This window comes from Rhinolophus sinicus, chromosome 18 (genome assembly GCF_057876585.1).
Source record: "Rhinolophus sinicus isolate RSI-liver-muscle chromosome 18, RSI-T2T, whole genome shotgun sequence".
Taxonomy (NCBI): Eukaryota; Metazoa; Chordata; class Mammalia; order Chiroptera; family Rhinolophidae; genus Rhinolophus; species Rhinolophus sinicus.
The window spans coordinates 7,360,325-7,382,943 of record NC_142518.1 but is presented as its reverse complement, the minus strand read 5'-3'; the positions used below and the strand labels follow the sequence as shown (position 1 = coordinate 7,382,943).

Here is a 22,619-nt window from a genome sequence, read left to right as displayed (position 1 = left end):
GTGATATTTGAAACATGTGGCTTCATGCTCATTGTCACTGCAGAACTGGGAGAAATTACTGAGAAGTTCAAGTTCCATTCTCTCCCCATGGCAATAATACTTTTTGGAACTAAGGTTTTGCCTCTTAAAATTTTATTAAACATTACATTGTGAGCCAGTATAAATTAGTTGGAACTCAGGCCCTTATTACCGTGGCCATTTTTAGAATGGTGGGTTTGGTTTTCTTCATGCACCTGCACAATCTTACCATGGGGAAAGGGTTTTATTTGCAAGACAAACTGTAAGATTTGAAAATAGAAAGCCACAAACTGGTTTTCCAATGTTAAAGAATGGTGTTAAGTTGCTGAACTGCTCTTAGGAATTTCAAAGGTCAGTGTTAGATTGCTCTAAATTTCCTAGCTCAGGGAAAACATATGTTCATAAAAATGTTCACCACTAAACTCTCCCTTTTGTTTCTTCCCTATTTATTTCTAATTCTTTTTGTCTCTCAGGGTCTTTCTTTGCTTTATGCCTGTCTTCCATTCCTTTCTGTGTTTCTGTCACTTTCGTTTGAATTTTTTCCATTCCTGTTTTTTTTTTTAACTGCCAATTATTAATAGAAGTACTGAGCATCATTTTAGGCATTCTACATAGATGTTTTCCTAATCTTTGCATTGCAAGCTAGGTTTTTAATCCTAATTCTACAAATGAAAAAAACAAAATTGAGAGAAATTAAAAACAAAACACACTTTAGGACTGGATTAAATCTAGTTGCAAGTCAATAAAAACCACAATGAGGTATCACCTCACCCCAGTCAGAATGGCTATCATCAACAAGACAAATAGTAACAAGTGTTGGAGAGGCTGTGGAGAGAAAGGAACCCTCATACACTGTTGGTGGGAATGCAGACTGGTGCAGCCGTTATGGAAGGCAGTGTGGAGGTTCCTCAAAAAATTACGGATAGAATTACCAAATGACCCAGCAATCCCTCTCCTGGGTATCTACCCAAAGAATCTGGAAACATTTATACATAAAGACACATGTGCTCCAATGTTCACTGCAGCTTTGTTTATGGTGGCCAAGACATGGAAACAACCAAAATGTCCTTCGATACATGAATGGATAAAGAAGTTGTGGTATATATACACAATGGAATACTATTTGGTGGTAATAAAAGATGATATAGGAACATTTGTGACAACATGGATGGATCTTGAGAGTGTAATGCTGAGTGAAATAAGTCAGACAGAAAAAGCAGAGAAACATATGATTTCACTGATATGTGGTATATAAACCAAAAACAACAAAAGAACAAGACAAACAAATGAGAAACAGAAACTCATAGACACAGACAATAGTTTAGTGGTTGCCAGAGGGTAAGGGGGGTGGGGGGTGGGAGATGAGGGTAAAGGGGATCAAATATATGGTGATGGAAGGAGAACTGACTCTGGGTGGTGAACACACAATGGGATTGATAGATGGTGTAATACAGAATTGTACACCTGAAATCTATGTAATTTTACTAACAATTGTCACCCCAATAAATTTAAAAAATAAATTAAAAAAAATCTAGTTGCAAGTCAAAGTTGCCCTCTGGCATGCCTCGTCCATTTCTCTCTTTCTCTCTGGTTTCCCTTTATCCTATGACTGTAATTGTTTCCATTTAACCAGCCATCATCATAAACTGTGTGCAAGTCTGTCTCTGTGTGTGTCTATCTACATATTATATTTATGAAATAATGATTCATGTGTTCTACTAAGTTTAAAAGTGAGAGGATTTTCCTTCCCTTCTTTCCCCTTTTCTCTCAGAAACAGTGACAATGGAATTTGTTCTTTAGAATTTCCCTTCCTTTTAACAGAAACCCTGATTATACTGTTTTCATGAGTCAGTAGCTTTGGCTTGAATGGTAGTATCTGTCCATCAGTCACATCTACTGACTATCCACTGTAGATGGAAAAATATGTCAAACACTGAAGAAAAAATATTCTAAAACAAATGAAAACCACCCATCCTCAAAGAAACTATCAATTTAACATTTGCAGTTCTTCTTGTCCTCACTCTGGGGCTATTTCATCCCAGTGGCTAGATTGAATTATTTGATGTCTTTGCCATTTTGACGCTCCCACTACAGAGCTAAGATGGCTGCCGGGGTGGGGTCCCTTCTAGAGCCTCATGTCCTGTTGGTAGAGCTCCCAGAATCCTGGAGGTAAGCCTGACTCAGGAGGAGGAACCCAGGCATCTGTGCTTAGGGCATCTTAAGGAGGGACAAGCCCTAAAGCTGGGGGCTCAAACTCCTACTGGGCATTCCGTTGTTAGTTCTTTGCATCCTGACCTCTGTGAAAGTTGTTTTAAATGAAAGTGAGGCCGTGAAAGCTGGCCAAAAAGATTGATGCTTACCCGCTTCACAGTAATTAAATCACTGCCTTTGACGCACACACCCCTTTTTTTCTACTGAGGTCTCCCCTCAAGCCACCCCACAATTCTTATATACAGGCATTTCCAAGTGACGTGTAAAATGTGATGGAAAAAAATCAACGTTTTCATTTAAAAAAATTAGGCCATATCACATATATTTGAAAGCTTTTGTGTTAAATTTGGACATTAATTTTTTTATGCATATGATTTTAACTTTTTAAGAAACATTCTTATTACCGTTGCCAGGTGGGGTGGAGAAGGGGTGCGGAGTCAGTGCTTCATGAGTTTAGGAAAAAAATACCTGTTTCCTGGGTCTTCGCATTTTTCTTGTTGGCCATGTTAAATATAGACCTCCTGGAATCCACAAGTAGTCTGTAGTACCCAGCTGTTAAGCAGGCCAGATTCATAGCATCTGACGACTCCATCAGGAGCGTGATGGGCTACATAAAAGAGAATGTTTTGGTTAATAACATCCCTCAGGTGACAATGGCTGCATTTGTGCTTATGATATGTAAACAAAAGAAATTTATGAGCAACTATTTCACTGGGAAAACACAAGTGGGGAAAAGGTCAGGCGTAACACAGACAGCCTTACTGAAAAAAATTTGGTGACACCATTTTCAAAGCCCAGACATTTTGAGGCTTTTCCAAGACGTATTGATGTGAAAAACTAATCACATTGGTTTTGTTGCCAAATAGTTAATACTGTAAAAAGTGATAGTTAAGGAATCAGTTACCAGATGTGAACCCGTAATCTGAAAAATCACAGGAAGTTTGGGTTCATGATGAAAATTAGTGTTGAAGAGAAGTAAAAATTAAGTGGAAATTACTACTAAGACTGAATGAAAAGTGTCAAAGAGATCCAGGAAGACGATACTTCTAAAATAAACTATAAATTCACAGGAGGGCAACACAGAGATGGGAGTTGAGAAACGGCCTTGCTAAAACTTTTTGGAAACACTGAGGTTACCACGTCACTGGACACTGATGTTGGGCATATAGGGAAGAAAGTATTCAATGGAAGCAATTATTCCCATTGAGTTGGGAAGGGTGGACTGGCTGGTGTGTTTTTGTTGAAAGAGCGATAAAATGAGAGGGAAATAAGGGAGCAACCAAAAAGCAGACACCTAGAGAAGCACAGAAACAGCAAGACAGCAGGCCTCTTGCTTTCACTCCCAGGTGTAGGACACTGGCCAGGTTTGATTGCCTTGCTGGTGGAATCTAACTTCCCATCCAAAGCTCCTGTACTACTTGATGAACTGCCTTTTCTTTCCATTTCCACTGAGGTCTCCCCTCAAGCCACCCCACAATTCTTACATATAGGCAGGAAACCATCAATAGAGTCTTGCCACCCACTTCTGTTTGGGACAGATTATGCCTGTTAGCAGGTCTGTGATGACTGCATCCAATTCACCCCTCTCCCACGATGGAGCTATTGTTCTCAGCATCTTTGGTCATAGACTAGACCTGGCCCTCCAAGTCTATTCTTGCACCTTCAGCTTGCCATGAAGTCAACTGGAGCCCTCTGGATTCAGCCCAGGGTCATCTCTTCCTTCTGCAGAGCACACTGACGCTTTCCAATTTGCTGTGTAGAAACCCCTTCCCATATTCTCATTTCCTCATAATCCGCTCCTCCCACTCCACTCTAGTGGGAGTGGGTCCTCCCCACCTGTCCTCAGAGCACTCCTCCTGGTTGACAGTTTCCTTTGTGGAATCACTGTCTCTCTTCAGGTCCACTGCCACTTCTCCATAGAAACACTGGATACATCGATACTGCCCAAATCCAATGACTCATCTATTACTGGGACAACAAGGTGGGGACAGGGGACCCGGATTATTTCCTGTCAACTTTTCTTTTGGGAGTAGAATTTTGCCCTTTGAGGACAATCTCAGATTATTGTTTTAAATGGACTGGCCATGACATTCACTGGGGCCAGATATTCAGTCACTACCAATTGCTACAGCACGAAAAGACAGGTTGACTAAAATACTCAGCTTTCCCAAAAGAATAAACACATAGGGACCCAAGCTAACAAAAGGGAATGGGAGTTCTAAACAAGTTTGGGAAAAATCTCCCTGACTGTCTGTACAAGAGTCACATATTCTAGAAAGTTAGGAAGGAACATCTCCCCCAGTCTCTATCTATGATTCATGTATTCTGGAGCCAGAAGGGACCTTACAAGTGAACTCACTGGCTTCATCACGTACAGATGAAGCAATTGAGCTCAGAGAAGAATGGCGACTTGTCCCCAAATCACACGGCTATTTAGTGAGGACTGGAGCCTTCAGGTCTGAGCTGGGTGCATTTTTTCTGTAGCACATTGCTCCTTTGATGTTATGTACACACTGAAATTTTGCCTGCTTTGTAAATGTCAGCAGTGTTATCAGAAAAGAGCTGTTCAAATCAAGGCCCTGTGTCAAAATCTGAAAGACTTACCTTCACATCCAACACATGGAGCTCTACCCGCACTAAACTTTCCTCTTCAGTAAACATCTCGATCCTGTTGACGTGGCTGAAGTCAGCTAAAAGAGCCACCAGATTGGTTTTGGTGTTGATGACATGGCTTATGCCATATCGGGGCCCGACCAGGAGAGTCACTTCCGAGCGCTTTTCTGCCTGCTGAGAAAGAGACGTTGACAAAATATAAAAATCCTAGACTTCTGAAGTGCCAGGCAAAGTTGGACCTGAGAGAACATTTTTATAAGACTGCATTTTCTTCAGAAAGTATTTCTGGGTTATATTGTACTAAATCATCCAATTAGAAGAACCAGATATATCGAGGCTCTGATAAATTAAGAATAATGCAGAAAGTAAAAGTTATCATAGCATGTATATTCATGATCATGAAAGGTTTTTAGAAATGAGGATTTTTTTCTTTTTAATGTGAAAGCAACTTCCGGCCCAATGATTTAAAAGATGGCCATTATCAGAGTGCATCAATTCTCTTGGTTCTTCCCATTTCTTTTTCTAGGACATTCTGCAGTGGTGTTATCTAGCTTAACATTTTTTTTCTGGTATTTTCAGACTGTGGTGCAGTCAATTAGAAATGAAGGCTGGAAAAGATTCCTAGCTGATTTGTTTTTGTCATCAAAGATAGCTAATTCAAGACGGCCTATGCAGGGACATTTTGCAGGCCTCCATGGCTTCCCAGAAAAAGCAAGAAAAAGAAATTACCACTAATGTTGCCTTGAATACACGACCCCCATACAATCGAAGGTCACTGAGGAACTTGAGATAATGGACCTTGGCTTGCAGTGCAGAGAGCTGAGGAGAGAAAAGAAACCTCAGGTATTAACTCCATTGGGTGTGACTCTTCCTGCTGGAGACCAGCTGAAAACAAGGGCAAACTAGAAAGGGGACTCTACTGCTATGACAAAGACTCTGATTAGTTTTCCTGCACAGATTAGTTTTATTTGGGGGGAAACGTTGGGGGACTCATAAGTACAGATTTGCTGGGCCAGGGCACTCAACAAGTGACAACAAGATGATCCAATTTCCCACTGACACATCTGCTCCTGGGGAGATTTCAAGAGGTGAGTGGTGCTTCCCAGTTGCAATTTGGGACAAAGGCGAGTTGTATGCACATTCTCCCATTGCATAGGAGACTTACCTGTAGGTGGAGTTTGTGGGAGCTGTTTTGAATATATATCTATGATCTACATAAAGCCTTTAAACAGGCTCTACATGCCCATCGAGTTTCTTACAGTCTTTGCAAGTTTTTAGAGAAAATGAACTTTCTGAGATCCAATCACTGTGCAAATGTTTGAACTTGCTAGGTAAGTCCCAGTTTTATTCAACTCCAAGAATCTACTGAGTTTCATGAATAATTTACAAATGAGATTTTATCCGGGTAAAATTTATCTTTATAAACACTCAAATATGTAGATTCCCATATCATAAAAAAAGTACTTGATTAAAAAAATATCCATGGTTCATTCTAAATGTTCCAGGAATGTTTGTTGGGGATGAGATTTTCCAACAGGGTACAGACCATCGAGTAGCAATGACTATAAAATTCTGTTTTCAACCGCAGATGACTTTCCAACTTATTTGTTAACTACCCCCAAGAGTCCCATCCTTTATGTAACTGTTATTTAGCACTATTCGTCCATCTGACTTCTTTCAAAAACCCAAAGCACTTTGCAAATCGATCTGAAAGCAAACCACTCTTGGCTGGAAAGAATGGCCTTTATAGAAGGATCATGATAGATAGGTAGATAGATCGATTTTAGAGCAGTTATCCAAATTATTACAAAACCAGTGAGCCAGGGTTGAAAAAAAATCCTATCAAGTTAATTAAAAGAAATTAGCTTTGGGCAAAGGGGATCGAATATATGGTGATGGAAGGAGAACTGACTCTGGGTGATGAACACACAACGGGATTTATAGATGATGTAATACAGAATTGTACACCTGAAATCTATGTAATTTTACTAACAACTGTCACCTCAATAAATTTAATTAAAAAAAAAAAAAAAAATCTTGATCCATGATATCCTGCTATATTCCAGTAAGCTGATTGTTTACTGGGAAGTAAGTTGAAGATGCTGCTAGTATGTTGAACCTGATTATTTGTTTTAAAAAAGCCATGGGGTTAGGAGGGAATAGAAATACGCGTGTTTTAGCCAGTAAAAATGACTTAAAATCAGATTCTAAGACCAAAAATTACCCACATAAACAGTGATTTGTATTAGAGTCACAGAAGTTTCTAGGGCCAGTATCAATTGGAAAATGTTCTTGGGTTGTTAGACTGCTTCCAATTTTATAGGTCCAGTATTTTAAAGCTCCGATTTCTGGTTCCTGAAATACTTTGCTTTTTATTACCTATAAACATAGCTCTCTATTCCGACCAATAGTATATTTTAAAATGTCCTTTGTGTTTCTTCTGCTTGATGAGAGAAAGAGAGAGAGAGATTTTAACACTAATGATGGTGAATGACGACAGAAATAATTTTATCTTCCTTCTAAAAGTAAGATTTAATTCCGTGGTTGTCAACCTGGGATGATTTTGTTCCCCAGGGCACATGTCTGGAGATATTTGTTTGTCACAATTGAGGGGGGAAGGTGCTACTGGCATCTCGTGGGTAGAGGCCAGGGATGCTGCTAAACATCGCACAGTATACAGGACGGCCCCTTTCCCCCAACAAAGAATGATCTGGTCCCAAATGTCAAGAGTGCCGAGGTAGCGAACCCTGGTTTAATTAATGTGGCATCTGGTCTGCAGGGATCCTGGCTGGCTGCTGTGCAGTTAAGCTGGGCTGAGTGGAAAATAAGAGCATGATGGAAATGTCAAATTATCTCGCGACTCTATCCTCTAGTCAGATGTTATGCAAGGTTCTCCTGCATGCACATGCAAACACACACACACACACACACACACACACACACACACACACACAAACCACAATAAGGAGTCTATAGCTTGCAAGAAATAAACAGCTTTCCATAAAAACACTTATTTTTCACTAGTCTTAGAAACGTTAATAGTTAAAAAAAAAGGTTAGACAGTGTTACTGCTTCTGAAAATATGGTGCTAAGTATTTTATTCATGGGCTAATTTTAAACATTTTAAAAAATGCATGCAAGCCTTTCTCTTTAAAATACATTTTCTATTAAGATGCAAATGTGATACCTTTTTACCAGGTGGTACCAAGTTTTGATTTGCTTTGACAAGGTGTGAAAGTGCTTTCTTTATGTTCTTCTCTTTCATGCTTTGCAGCACAGCAGAAGGAAGGAAAGTCTCTAATCCCCATTCTTTTCTGCAATAAAGAGCATATCTTAAATTTCACATTCTTGTGATGATGAGTTATCTAAGACAAAATGGTGCTCCAATGTTTGTTGGAACAAATGAAATCTTTGCGAGGTGGGGAATGGTGACAAGTCCCCAACTAGGGAAGTAACTTTTAATTTGCACTCAGGAAACACTATTTGACTTTTAATACATATGTTTGCATTTAAAAAAGACACATTCCTCACTCTCCAGAGAGAATGCAAAGAGGGATTTGGGACCAATGGAAATTGAAGAGACACTTTATTCGACCTACCTCTGAGTCTCTTAGAATTCATTCTAATCTCTGATATCTGAGCTTGTATTTCCAACACCAATTTCTCTCCATCCTTTTGTCTATTCCCATTGTCACCTATTTCTGCCTGCCTCTGTCTTTTTCTCCTCTCTGAGGACGGATGCAACTTCTTCATGCCCTCAAACCATTCTTCCCTTCACATCTCCCTCATCAATGGTTATCTCTCTAGAAACACACGGTTCTCTTTTCTCCCAGACTCTTCATGTCTATCTGACTCCTTCTGTCAACATTTCCTGCTTGGGGAGTGCTGCTGGTGTGGAGTCAGGGTAGGGTTCATGACCCTTACGAATGTCTGGTACTGATGTGGAGGTGAAAACATCTCATAGATGTGGATATATGAGAAAAAAAATGGGACTGGGTTAACATATTTTTGCCAGGAGCCCATTTCCCCAGCAATGAGTACAACTCTATCCTAAGAAGTTTCCTGTTTTGAATTCTAGGAACTCTATCCTGAATGATCATGTGCTCAACCAGGGTCTTTTAGATTATGTGAATGTTCTGGTTATTTCTCCTGCTTCAATCCTCTCAAAAGAAGGGTAGAAAGACAGTCTTCCCTCACTTGACCATTCACGCTCTTCTTCTTCACTAGTTAAGATAGTGTTTTATGTGATCATCATTTTCTCCCGCGTCCTTCTCAACTTATCTTTACCCCTCCTTTGGCAGTCCTTATGGGCCACCTTATAATTCTACTTGTATAATTATTTAAATCATTACTTTTCATATGTTTATGTCTTGTCTTGATAATCAGATCACAAGTTGTTCGATGGTTAGGATTATAATTTATACTTTTTAGTACTCGCTACTGTCTTAGTGTGAATACCACATAAAATGCTCAATGAATATTTGTTGGGTAGATGAATTAATGAGAACATTATTCTAGGCTCTGCAAGATTTGTAGTCAAGCTAGTTATCTATAGAGGTTTTTGACTGTACCATGTCCAACCAGGTAAAATGTGGAGACAGAGAGTAGGAACAAAAATGCATTTCAGTTGTTTGAAAATCATCTCAAGTTGAATGGGCCACCTTTTCAAATGGGAGCCAGTTTCATCCATCCCCAAGAACTTCAGATAAGGGAATGGGTGAGGGTGTGAATGTGTAGCATGTGTGGCAAGAGAGAAAGGAGTGGACTGAGACTGGGAGAGCTGAGGTTCTCAAACTGCACACAAGGATTTGTCCTTGGGCATCGACAGCAGAACTGAGTCGCAAAAACAGTGGCGTTGGAGTCAGCAAATTGGAGGTCTATTCCTCGCCAACACAGGCTCAAGAACCTGTCAAGAAGAAGCCATTTTGCCCCCTGGGGGTCAACCTGGCACTGTGGAATTCAGAATGGCTTCATAGGCAGCCCATGGGATTGGAAGGTGTGATTCTAATGTATTTGTACATCTCTTGGAGGTAGAGACAGAGAGGACTCTAAGGCTTCTAGTGTTATCTGGAAATGTGGCTTCAGCCCTGCCATGAACTTAGAAATATGAACGTTCCTTTCTCTTGGTATTAGAGCTGCTAGGATTAAGGAAGTATGGCTGCTTTGGGGTACTGAATCACTTGTAAAAGGGGAGCATACAGACTGGGCAACAGACGGTTCTCTTTTCAAGGACAAACCTTAAGTAAGCTCATCAACTGAGGGCAACAAAAATTGCTTTTATCCTAGAAGAGAGATCTTCTCTGGCCAAAGAGGTAGTATACTGATGCTGTAAATGGGTACATACTCAGCAAGACAGAGCATTCACATTTCCCAAACAGCATTCGAGTCACAAAGCAAAGTTGGATTGTGTGGCATCCTTTCCCACTCTGTCGCAGCTCTTTACTACAAATCCCACTCTTCCTGATTATGACTGAGAACATTATGTTTTATACTGCATTTTGGTCATCTAAAAGTAATCTGGGGTAATGCAGACCACTTTCTGAACGGAGGTGCTTCAAATGATCACAGAAACTGTAGTGCAATGGGGAGTCCCACTGCCTGGGCTCGAACCCTGCCCCCTCTAGTAAATAGCCTGTGTGATTTGGACCAGTTACTTAACCATCATGTGTCTCGGTTTGCTCATCTATAAAATGGAGCTAAAATCCTACTGATCTCATAGGGATGTCATGACAATTAAACAACTTAATGTCTGAAAAGCGCTGAGACCAAAGCTTGGCTTGGAACCAAGTCTGTTTAGGAGTTGAAAAATGTGTGTTTCGTTTTAAATATGACCCCCATTTTAACCACAATTCTCTAAAAGTAGATTATGTAAGAAATGGATTTCTTCCACCAAAAAAACGAACATGCTATTCACATATTTTGCCCACGTTTAACAAATGTTCTGCCACAAACAAGATCAATTTTGGAAATAGAGACATAGGTAAAAAATACGCTTGGGCGTTAAGGGAGCAGCATTTTTGTCTCTGAAATGGCTCTGAGTAAACACTTACTCGATGTATTTCAGGGAGATTTTCTGCGTTTGTTTGGTGGTAACGGTTGCGATGTACATTTGCAAGGCTGCCAGCCGCAGGGCTATGTCGTACTTCAGCTCCGGCCCAAATCGCTCCTGGACGACATCGTTACAACTCTGCAAAGAGACCAGCAGAGGGCGCAACTTGTTAAAGAATGGGACCACAACGTTGCCTTTGAGGAACGGGTGACCGGCATGTCCCCTTCACTTCAGAGGCAAGGAGGCTAAATGTAGGAACATTTCCACTGCGCTGCTTGGAATCGAGCCAATATTTAATTGCACTCAGAAACACAGAGACCACAAGAAACATTTAACATCCATTGACGAGCGAGCTGCTAGTTAAATATTTAGCTTTTTGTGGAAATAATTAGGAATTCAGGTAGGAAATTTGCAAACACAGGTGCTGCAATGGAACACACGAAGAACTGATAGCACGATGGCTTCTGGAATTTGTCTGACGGATGGAATCCTGGGTTCAAATCCTGTTCCTCCCCTTCACAGGGCCGTGAGCTTGGGCAAATTCCTTAACAGTTCCGTGCCTCAGTTTCCTCTTCTGTAAACTGGAAATAATACTGCTTCCTATTCACAGGGTTGTGGTGAGGTGAAATGAGTTAACAACGTGAAGCCCTTGGAACTCTACCTGGTAAACTGTAAGCAGTCACACGTGTTAACAGTGGTCATCGTCAGCTGCCTCTTGGTTGTCGTGTAGACCAGGGTCAGGGAGGCAGGTAATGGACAGCAGCAGCTCTGGACCTACCCCACCTGCTTCTGGGTCCTGGCTTTGCCAGTGACTGACCGCGTACCTAACTTGGACCTGTTTACTTTAACCCTTGTAGCCTCAATTTTCTCATCTGTGTGATGGGGATTCATACTAACTACCTCCCCCCACCCCACCCCCCACTTAGTGGTGTGTTAGACGAGATGCACACCAAACGCTTTACCACAGTGCACTAGTGCATTCAGTAAAGGGCAGCTATTAAAATCCTCAGTGTATTCCAATGGTGACTGCCGCCACTGTGACTTTGAGGGAGTCATCCATGTGTGAGCCTCAGTTAGTTCATCTGGAAAAGGGGCTCACCTACCTCACAAAGTTTGTGGTGAGCGTCATAGTGGCTGAGAGTGTGTAAAGTGCAAAGTCCTATATGACCACAGCAAACGGTTTCAGGATGGCTTTCTCCTCAATAGGAGCAAAGGACTGGGCCCAATGTCAACGGGAAACATAGCATTGCTTAAGCATATTCTGCATGTGTGTTTACTTATTTCTGTTCTGGGAAACTAGGCTTTGGGACTAGAAAATATGATATGTAGCCTCTTTCTCCCTTTCTTATTCTTTACCTTGTCCCAAGACAATTTCAAATGGAAAACTGTATCAGGATTCGTTTGCCTCCTTTCCAAGAGAGGCGCATTTCTGACCACTTTACATACTGATTTTACTAAATGGGAATATGTACCCCTGTATAGTTTCTGCACACAATATTTACCTTTCAAATACTTATCCGTGTTGTGCTGCCACTGTGCAATGCATGTTCTGTCCATCTGTCCAATGCATGTGCGTGCCTCTTAGCCCATCCCTTCACTCCTAAGATGGTGGTCATAGTCTCACCCCCTTCCATCCCTAATATGGTCTTCCACATTGCATCCCCTTAACATTTTATACCCATCAGGCTTGCACAGCACTGCTTGTTGGAAGTGGGTCAGACATGAGGTGGGAGATAGGGCCTTCTGAGTGAAGGCAGACCCTGAGAGCAATTCCACGCTGCCATTTTGTTTTGATAGTCTTGGGTTTACCAGCTATTTCTAAGTGTTGAGGGTTTCCCATAATGGGGCACCACAGGGTTGAGGGCCAAGACAGGGTCATTTTATAGAGTCTCATGAGGGTGAGGAAGCCACTCAGCAGAGTGCCAGGCCAAAATAAGCACTGCAATTATAGTTTTTTGATAATTCACTTTCTTCTATGAGAACTATTGCACAGTGGATTTGAAACAGGATTTAAACAAGGAATTTAGAGACAAAAGCCCCAGGTTCAACCCTACGCTCTGTCAACTACTACTCAAAAGACCTTGGACATGGGATTTCATCTCTCTTGAGTCTCAGTTTCCTAATATGAAAAATGGGCTAACAACAACTCTCAAGGTTGTTGGTATACTTGTAAGGATGTTTCATTAAAATGGAATATGCTTTATAAGGGTGAGTCATCACTATTGCTTCCCCTAAGAGTTGGGACCGGAATTGTTTTTTCCCATCCCTATTACACCGTGTGTGTGTGTGTGTGTGTGTGTGTGTGTGTGTGTGTGTGTGTGTGTATCTCCTGTATTTTAACTAGACTTCCAGGTGAATTTTTTATCAAGGTAATTAGTCACTTAATTACATTATATAATTAGTTCAGATTGATCCTGGAGAATTAGTGTGGAGTCTGACGTATATTTTGGTACTAATCATGCTTTTATTACTCTCAAGTACATTACTTAAAATACAGTTACACAAGCAAGTGGTGGTCATTGTTTTGCTAAATGGATGTCATTTATAGTGAACATGTCAGATGTTAAAAAGGAAACTAATACTGCTAAAGTGTTTGAAAACTTTTTGTAGCCTTGGGTATTATCCTGTTTCCTAATTGGTGTCATGATCTTTTTCTGGATAGTGGACAGGTAAATGTCAGCATGGTTCATTATAATTATGAATTAGAGCAGTTTGGATGATTAGGGCTTACCATTAATGTGTACACTGAAATCTGGAAAACACCTCATGGGCCATTGATGACTAGGAGATGAATAAATATTGTCCCTATTGAAACCTGTTTCCGTTGTCCTCATTAGGAGCCTGCTAGGTTGACTCAATTTTTGTCTTTGTCATGTGATATATATTGCTTCTGCTTACTCTTTTCTTCTCTAGCTACTTTTATTGCATTTTAAAGTCAACATGTGCACACAGCACCATTTGCAGATGCACTCACTTATGTTCATTAGACAGATATCTTATTTTAGGCATACCACACATTCTGTGATACAACGCATTTTGAAGCAGAGGGTCTGAGGCCAAGAAATTCTCATTTCCTATTCTCAGTGGAAGATATATAAGATGATGGGTGCTTAATTTTGGTCTCTATTGCCCACTATACATGCCTTTCCAACCTGCCCCCACTGGCTACTTGTTGAAGGGGTGGTTTATCCACCACCCATAACACCCAAGGTGGGAAAGTAGAAACACTTCAGTCTCCTGCTCACCGCAGAGCAAGATCCCTGGACAGACTTTTCTGTTCTCAGGACAGTCTCAGGGTATAAAAGATGAGATGTATCTTTTGAATAAGAAAGACCACCATGAGCTGCATTAGATTTGGGCAAACACCCCTTACACGGAACATGCGTAGCAGTACTCCTCTACTAAAGAAGTTCCCCCCTCACCATATATTTGACCCCCTTTACCCTGATCTACCATCCCCTTCCCACCTTACCCTCTGGTAACCACTGAACTATTGTCTGGATAACATATATGGTGATGGAAGGAGAACTGACTCTGGGTGGTAAGCACAGAATGTGATATATAGATGATGTATTACAGAATTGTACACCTGAAACCTATGTAATTTTACTAACCATTGTCACCCCAATAAACTTTAATAAAAAAAACTTCCCCCACCCCAAGACAAATGCAACCACGTTCTTCTTTTACAAGTTCAGTGGGCTTACGATGTTTAAAACAGCAGCAGAATAAAATGGTTCTAAAGCCTCAACTTGTTAATGGATGAGTATCTAATTATAGAGAATGACAACTGAATGTGTCTCACTGCCTACAGCCATGCACTGACCGGCACCTGTAACTATTAATTTGCAACTAACAAGGTGAAAACCATAGCACACGATCTGAGCTGTGGTGGCAAAGCCCTGGGTTGGTTCTCAGCGGGAATATGTCAGCAGTAACAGATCAGCTGACAATCAGACTGTTTCATGCAGTTACATCTGGATTACCCGGCCTGTTGGGGACCAAGGAATATTGTTGAGGGGTCCAGGTGACTAAAGTTTAACACTTATAAAACCCAAGTCATGACACTTACACTGTTCTGGGTCAAACACTGTGTCAAGTGCACTACACACTTCTTTACTTGATAAACAGGGTATATTGAATGGGATCTACCTTTTCCTGATGACTCAGGGTTATCTTCCTGAAAGCTAATCAGCCTACCGAGCTGTAAATACCATAGTCTCTTCCAAAGACCACTGAGGTGGGGAATGTTTAACTCGCCTTTCCCCCTCTGCTGGAATGTTCTGGTACATTGTTTTTTTGTTTTGTTTTGTTTTGTTTTGTTTTTTCTCCTCTGACTTAATTTCTATTCTCCAGGGCTTATTGCCACTTTAATTTATGTCACCATTTCTAACCTCTGACATTCATCTTGTCTCTGCTGTCTTCTACCTATTTTTTCCCCATCCAACTTTTTAAAGATTACAAAAACTATACAAGAAATATACAAGAAAATACTGAGAATAGTAAAACTAATACCAGTATATCAACTACCCAGAGTTGACAAATGTTTTTTATTTTCTTTTTCCTACTTCTTTGCTTTTCATTCCTTACTCATGACTCCAGCAGTCTTTGCTATATACAGGTATCCCCAGCTAAAGAGAGCATGCCTTTTTTTTTTGGGGGGGGGCTCACTTTTGCCTTTTCTCCCTTTTTTGTGGGGGAGGTTACATTTTTAGGTTTACAACCTCTTTGAGTAGTTCTAAGGCTAGATGCCTAAGTTTTAGGTAAGTGGGTTCTTACTGTTTAATGTGATTATATTGGGAATTTACGTGAGTGTAATAGGAAGCATTTATAGAGAAATATAGGAACATCTCCCAAATATCAAATGGATTAATTCCCTGTGGGACAAACTAGCAAAGATTGTTATTTTTGGAGGCCTTATTTTTCTGAAAAGTTTGTTCCAGAATCAGATATAGACAATTTGCAAAGGGTACTGTCTCCTTAATGTTTTATTGTCTTGAAATTAATCATTCTAGTATAATGAATATCATGATTATTTCAGAACAATCTAAGTATCAAATAAATGAATAAGTAAATAAAGAAGGGAAAACTCTTTCTTATAGAACTCCAATTAATAAATGAAGAAGAAATAATGGAATTAGAAAAATCATCCTTTTCAACCATCGCAATAATAATGGACTCAGGCAAGAATCATCAATCAATACTGAAAACTAGTGGGTGAAAGGATAATAAGAGAGTTGCAAAGTGACTCTTCACAAATTACTTATTAATTGCAAAAGGAAAAGTAGTAACTTCTGGATGGATAAACTTGGAGAACATCACTGTATCTAAGAGTCAAAGTCAGCCTTGCCATTAAGGGGACAAGCTGACATCATGTGCCTCCTGATATGATACACGAAGGAGGACACAAAAACTCATGTTGTCTGCTGCTTAAAATGCATAACCTAAATCTAATCAAGAAGAAACATCAGAGAAACCCAAATTGAGAGATTTCTTTTTTTTTTTTTTTTTTTTTTTTTTTTTTTTTTTAAAAGAGGATAGTTTATTAGAGGCAGGAGAAGAGGTTGCATCTCCTGAGCGGGAGGGGATCCCGAATGGGGGAGTCCCCCCAAATTGAGAGATTTCTATAAAAATAACTGACCAGTGCTCTCAAGACTATGAAGTTCTTGAAAGTCTAAGGTACTAGAAAATACACATTGAAGTGGTTAGGGGTCAATGAGCATGATTTTGATTACTGACATTCATATGGTTTAGAAAAAAAATTGTGTGTGTGACGGTGAGGGAACATGTGCAAACACTAAAGGTAAAGTAAATGTGGTAAAATGTGAACAACTGGTGAATCTGGGTGAAGGATATCAAAGAATTCTTTTACCACTTGTAACTTTTTCATAAGTATGAAACTGTTTCAAAATCCAAGGTAAAAATTCAAAAAGCACCATGGAATCACTTTACAATGCACTGAGGTTGAGGTGGGGACAAAGAGATCCCAAACTTAAGGAATTCAGGAAAAAAACAACCCACAGTTGATTTATCCCACAACATTCATATAAAACATGTACAAATTCTCACATACCTGAACGTAGAGATACTCGAAAGCAACCGGATCTCTCCTTAACAGGTCAATCGGATCCTTGGGGACAAAGCTAATTCGGAAAAGACACCTCATCTTATGGGAGCTGGGCCTCTGAGTCACCTAGAAGAGCAAAAATTGTCAGTGCTGACTGAGAAATGGCCGAGAGACACAGAAGCAAAGGCAACTTCCTCTGGACATTGAGGAAGGAAGTGGTTGAAATTCTTTCAATATTTGTCATAGACATCCCCCCAAAACTGCAAAGACCTTGTGACCTAGGGTTGAGTTCCCCAGAAGCAGACCCTGAGATGAGGGACTTACTAAGGAACTGGTCCCAGGAGAGGCCAGTAAGGGAGTGGGGGAAGCAGGGCAGGCAGGAGAGGAAGCTGAGCAAGGCCATGGTACCCAGCAGAGCTTAGCTACCGCCTGTTCCTTGGGGGACTCTGGCGGGTAACTTACATCACAGAGCCATGGGACCTGAGCCAAAGGAGCACAGACAAGTCACTGGCTTTGAGCTGTCCCAGGGGGATGTGATTTTCCAGGTTGGACAGAATGGGAGCCAGGAGTCAGAGGGCAATCACCAGAAGAAGATGCTGGATGTTATGATAGCACACCAAAGCTAGGGTTGGGTGGGAGGTACAAAATGGGACCCAGTGGGAGAGCACAGTGACTGCTCACTACAGTTTACTGCTGCATAACACTGCTTTGGGGTTCTTCTAAATTAGACTCCAGACTGACTGGAGTATAGAAAGCATGACAGTGTCCATCTTGGATGACATCACATTGGAAAGTAGGGAGATGGAAGTTGTGGCCCATGCACTCAAACTGGAGTCCACAAGTTTCCAAATGACCCAACTTCTGATGCCATGACGCCGTTCAAATTGTTCAAAGAAGCTCAGAATACACCACAGGTTCCTCAGGGTTAAGGACCATGGATTGTTTGATTTGTTTTCCTTTTTTCCAGCACAGTATGTGCCAAATACTAGGTGTTAGTTTCTTAACTCCTTTTGCAACAAAAGGGAATCAATCAATGAATAGTAGGCGCTTAGTACACAGCTGAATGAATGAAAAGGCACTGGACTCCAAGAAAGAAGGTAAAAGCTCTTCAATTCCCCTTCAAGGAGTCAACAAGATGAAACTAAGACCATGCACAGCTGGACTTTTCATCACGTGTATGTAGTTTCATGTACTGATAACTACTTTTATGCAGCGGATAAATCTGGCAAAATAAAAGTGTTCGTGAACTGCAATTTAGAAATTCAAAATAAATACAGCAATAGCTTTACTGAGCCCCATGGCACGTGCATGCATGTGTGCGTACATGTGTGTATTTATATTCCTACAGTTTACATGCTATCTTCATTAAGTAGGAGAATTTCAACAGGAAACACCCTTTTTGAAAGGTATACTGGGCATCCTGAGAGGTAGTAACACTGACCAGCTTTCTGGCTGGGGGCAGGATTGCAAAGCTGAGTGGACGCAGGAGACGGAGGGCTATGGGCTGCTCACCCATGGCTCATGGTAAAAGAAAGCAGAAGGTAGGAACCTAAGAGCCTACAGTCCTCTCATCATTGAACTCTCCTCCCTGAGAGGAATTTGTTCAAGTCCCTTATACGTCCAACAAAGACTCTGCTTGTGTGAAGTACAAGAAAAGTCAGAGTGCAGTGCTGAATTCAGCAGCCATGCAGTCTGCTTGTCTCCCCACAGAACAGATGGGGGTGGCATCTTGACGACCAGGAACTGGGACACACTGGTGGATCGCATAGTATTTCCAGTGGGAAGGGCTGGGGGGAGGGATTTCAGGCTTCCAAAAATAGTCTGACGTATACACCCAGACCCGAAAACAACTAAATATGATTTCTCTTTAACTTAAATAACCTCCAAAACCATTTCCTTTTAATGGTTCCAAGACATCAATGATCAAAACAGGTGAACAAGTCTTTACAATGACATAAAATATAATTCTACAGAGCCATCGTCCCAAAGAGGGGCTGCTGAGTCGTTGAATAACAAATCCGTTTCTGAGACCAACTGAGAGTCTATGAAAAAACTGACAAAAAGGGAAACATCACCTTGAGGTGTAAAATCCATTATTAATGCCAGCGCTTCCTTTAGTGGGGCCACCCAGCGATGTAGAATACATTTACAGGATTTGAGGCGGGGTGGGGTGGGGGTGTTCTGGCGCATGGCGGCCTCTGCTCTCAGCCGCAGCATGAGCACGTGAGGGTGTAATTCCACACACCTGAGTTAGGGTCTCCTGTTCATGGAGTAAGAGCAGCTTGGTTCCAGCGCCTTCTGTCCTCTGCTCCAGCATAAGGGAGAAATGTTCGATGCCTTTGATAGAGAGCTTCTCTTGAAGGGTTAAGATGACATCCTTACAGAGGAAACATTGACAAGATGGGATCAAAACCAAGGTAGCCCTCCTGTGGAGTCTACCATGACCAAAAAGTGTTGCACAAATAGGCTTCAGATCTTTAGATGTTATACTTTTGGTTGGTTCTGAAGCTTGATGCTCCGAAGACCCCCCCAAAAAAATAGAAATGAGGGCTTCTCTCTCTTACCCTTTGCCTGGCCTGCCATACCTCCAAATCTTTATGGAGTTCACAAACAGGCAACAAGGTGAATAGCTGGGGGAGGTGCTTACCTATTATCTAAAGTCTTAGTCTAGAAAGCTTATCAATATATTGTGCAGGTTAGTCAGTTTTGTTCTCTTTTCTTCTAAATGGGTGGCAATTAAACCACCTCTGAAAGTGCTCTACCCCAGGGGTCAGCAAAATATCACCTGCATGCCAAATCCAGCTCACTGTCTGTTTGGATAAATACAGTTTTATTGGCACACTGCCATGCCTCTTTACTTCAATATATGGCTGCTTTTGTGCTCTGCACAGGCAGAGTTGAGTAGTTGCAGCAGAGACTGTGTGACCTGTGAAGTCTACAATATTTGCTTTCTGGCCCTTTACAAGAAAACCCTTGCCAACCCCTAGCCTACATTCCTGTAAGCGAAGTATGGTGGTGGTAAGGAATGTGGGCTTTGAAAATTCTGGGTTTTAACCCCAGCTCTATCACATATTAGCTGTGCAGCTTAGGGCAAGTTGTTTAACCTCTAAGTATCTTAGCGTCTCTACCCATAAATGGGGGATAATAATAATACCTGCCTCAGAATAGATATAAGCACTAAATGAGTTCAGACACAGAAAGCATCTATTACAGCACAGTTTGGCCCAGAATCAGGGCACTGTAACAATATAGTACATATATTAGCTTTTATTTTAAATCTCTGGGGAAGGTAGAATGAGCAAGCATCATCAGCAATCCTTTAAAAGAGTAAACATTTATGATCAGAAAGGTGTTCCAGACATAAACACATGTGTACTGCAATGCAAAACTAATGTTCTCAACCATTACACTTTTTTCATGTACTTGAAAACTAGTCAGTGATCTCTCTTCAAGATAATGTATACTCCAGTGCTAAATATCCCATACAGCAGTGGTATTCAACTGGGGCAAAATTGCCCCACAGCAACATTTGGCAACTTCTGGAGACATGTTTGGTTGTCACAGTGGGACAGGGGATGCTAGGCATTGAGGGATGCTACTCAGTCTATTACAGCACAAGACAGCCCCTGCAACAAACAATTCTCTGGTCCAAAGTATCGAAGTGCCAAAAGAGAGGAACCCTGCCACACATGGAATTGTTTGGTTTATTTTTACTGATCTTTCTAAGGTTTTGATTCTTCTTGTGGACCTTTTTCAATTTCTTCAGGCACCTTTAAAACAAAGGTCCCCACACCCACCCATCACCAAAAAACAACAACAAAAAAATCATTCAACAAAAATGCCTTGACTATATTGAATTTCCTAAAAAGATTCTCTGTTTCATAATGTTTGCCCAAAGCCCAGGAAAGAGAAAACAAAACCCGTCCTTGTGTAGCAATACATACTTTATAAAACCTTTTCCTGAATCACCAGGGAGGACACTGGAAAATCAATAGCAGTACTTTTTTTCCTATTGTGACTGCAAGAATTTTGGCAATTTTATAAAACAGTGTCATATCCCTTTTATAACTATACTATTTCCATTTTATGTCTACCAGCCTGGGTCTGTTGTGATAATAAGGCTGTTAGGTACAAGATAAGATAACTATAAGTTTCTTGTGAACTTTTTGCTTTGCTTCCTGTCTTCTCATTGTCATCTGCCATCCTCAGGGAAATCAAACTTAGTCTAGTGTGGGTTCCTATAATAAAGAGGCCAGAGGGAATTAACAACAGAAATCTTTTCCAAATTCAGATTTATTTCTGTTAAAAAATACATTCAAGTCTTTATCAATATCTTCAGATAGGGGAGGGAGTCCAATGGCAAGGAGCTTTTCTGACCAGTTGGTGTTACAGAATAAGGCCATTGTGTCTGAGGGAGCTGTAATAATGCAGCTTTATCGGTTAGGTCAGGGGTGTGCCAACTATGGCTGGGGTGGGTGGGGGGGTGTCAAATCTGGCCACGCCCATTCATTTACATACTGTCTGTGCAGTAAAGGATTTGTGTTGCCTAAAGAAAGGTTTGTCTCTTAACTTCTGCCTCTTAGGAGGTAACCTCTAAGACCTTGGAGTGTCCTGCCTGATAGGAGTGTCTTTGTTTACCTGGGGACCTTGGGCCACACCAGATAGTCCATGCTAACAATGTGATTTATGGTGGGACCTTGGGCCATGTGGTATCAGCTCCACCTCGGGTGAGCCACACAGGTGGTCAGCTATGTCCATGTAGCCAACCTCCAATAAACTCTGAACACCAAGGCTCAGGTGAGCTTCTCTGGTTGGCAGTTCTCTGTGCATGTTGTCACACATCATTGCTGCAGGAAAAGACTGTTTGCACAACTCCACTGGGGGAGGACAACTAGAAGGTCCATGGCCAGTCTGCTGCCCCTATGCACCTTTCCCTGTTGTTGATTTCAATCCGTATCCTTTTCTGTAATAAACTGTAACTGTGAGTATAATAATTTGCTGTGATCTGTGAGTCCTTCAATGAGTTATTGAACCTCCTGACTATGACCACCTTTCTATGACTGCTTTCATGATACAACAGCAGAGTTGAGTAGTTGCAACAGAGATCAAATGTCCCACAAAGCCTAAAATATTTACTCTTGAGCCCTTTCCAGAGAAAGTTGTCAAGTCCTAGGTTAGTTGATTAATAATTAGAGTAACACCTTACTATAAACTGATTTTGAATAAGAATAAAGGAAAAGGACTTTTTTTTCAGTCATCACCATTTACAATGAGCAGTTTTGTATGAAGGAAGTTAATATTTCATCTGGAATGATTTAAGGATGACTTAAATGCTCTATCATCAATCTACTGTTATTGTCTGCTCTATTACCTGCTAAATCACTACCTATTTAAATCAATTCAAAACAAGCTGCTTGCTTGTATCATAACAACAAGAATGCACACTGAGTGAGCCTTTGCAGAAATGCAATCATTCATAAGGTTTGCTGATTAATTTAAAAACTGAGAATTAGGGGTTGACTATTGATAGACATTTTTAACCCAGAGTTAATATTCTCTTGATACCTTATTGTACAGATCATCATAAGATATTTTTTTTACCTCCATAAAATCTCTTTCACTGTGCATTTGAAGAAAGCCTCTTTTAGGCTGATGGAGCAT

The 22,619-nt window shown here is 40.9% G+C and overlaps 1 protein-coding gene across 4 annotated transcripts in view; it reads right to left on the bottom strand.

The window, feature by feature from the left end:
* Positions 1-22,619, bottom strand: part of FRMPD4 (FERM and PDZ domain containing 4) — a 742,584-nt gene that overhangs the window by 18,328 nt on the left and 701,637 nt on the right. For all 4 annotated transcript variants that reach the window (XM_074324291.2, XM_019746300.3, XM_019746299.3 and 1 more), the window contains 7 exons: positions 19,204-19,335; positions 16,965-17,084; positions 10,893-11,029; positions 8,030-8,156; positions 5,572-5,661; positions 4,834-5,016; positions 2,698-2,836 (listed from right to left, as the gene is read on the bottom strand). In XM_074324291.2, coding sequence (XP_074180392.2) covers positions 2,698-2,836; positions 4,834-5,016; positions 5,572-5,661; positions 8,030-8,156; positions 10,893-11,029; positions 16,965-17,084; positions 19,204-19,335 — 928 coding nt within the window. The remainder of the gene's footprint in view (positions 1-2,697; positions 2,837-4,833; positions 5,017-5,571; positions 5,662-8,029; positions 8,157-10,892; positions 11,030-16,964; positions 17,085-19,203; positions 19,336-22,619) is intronic.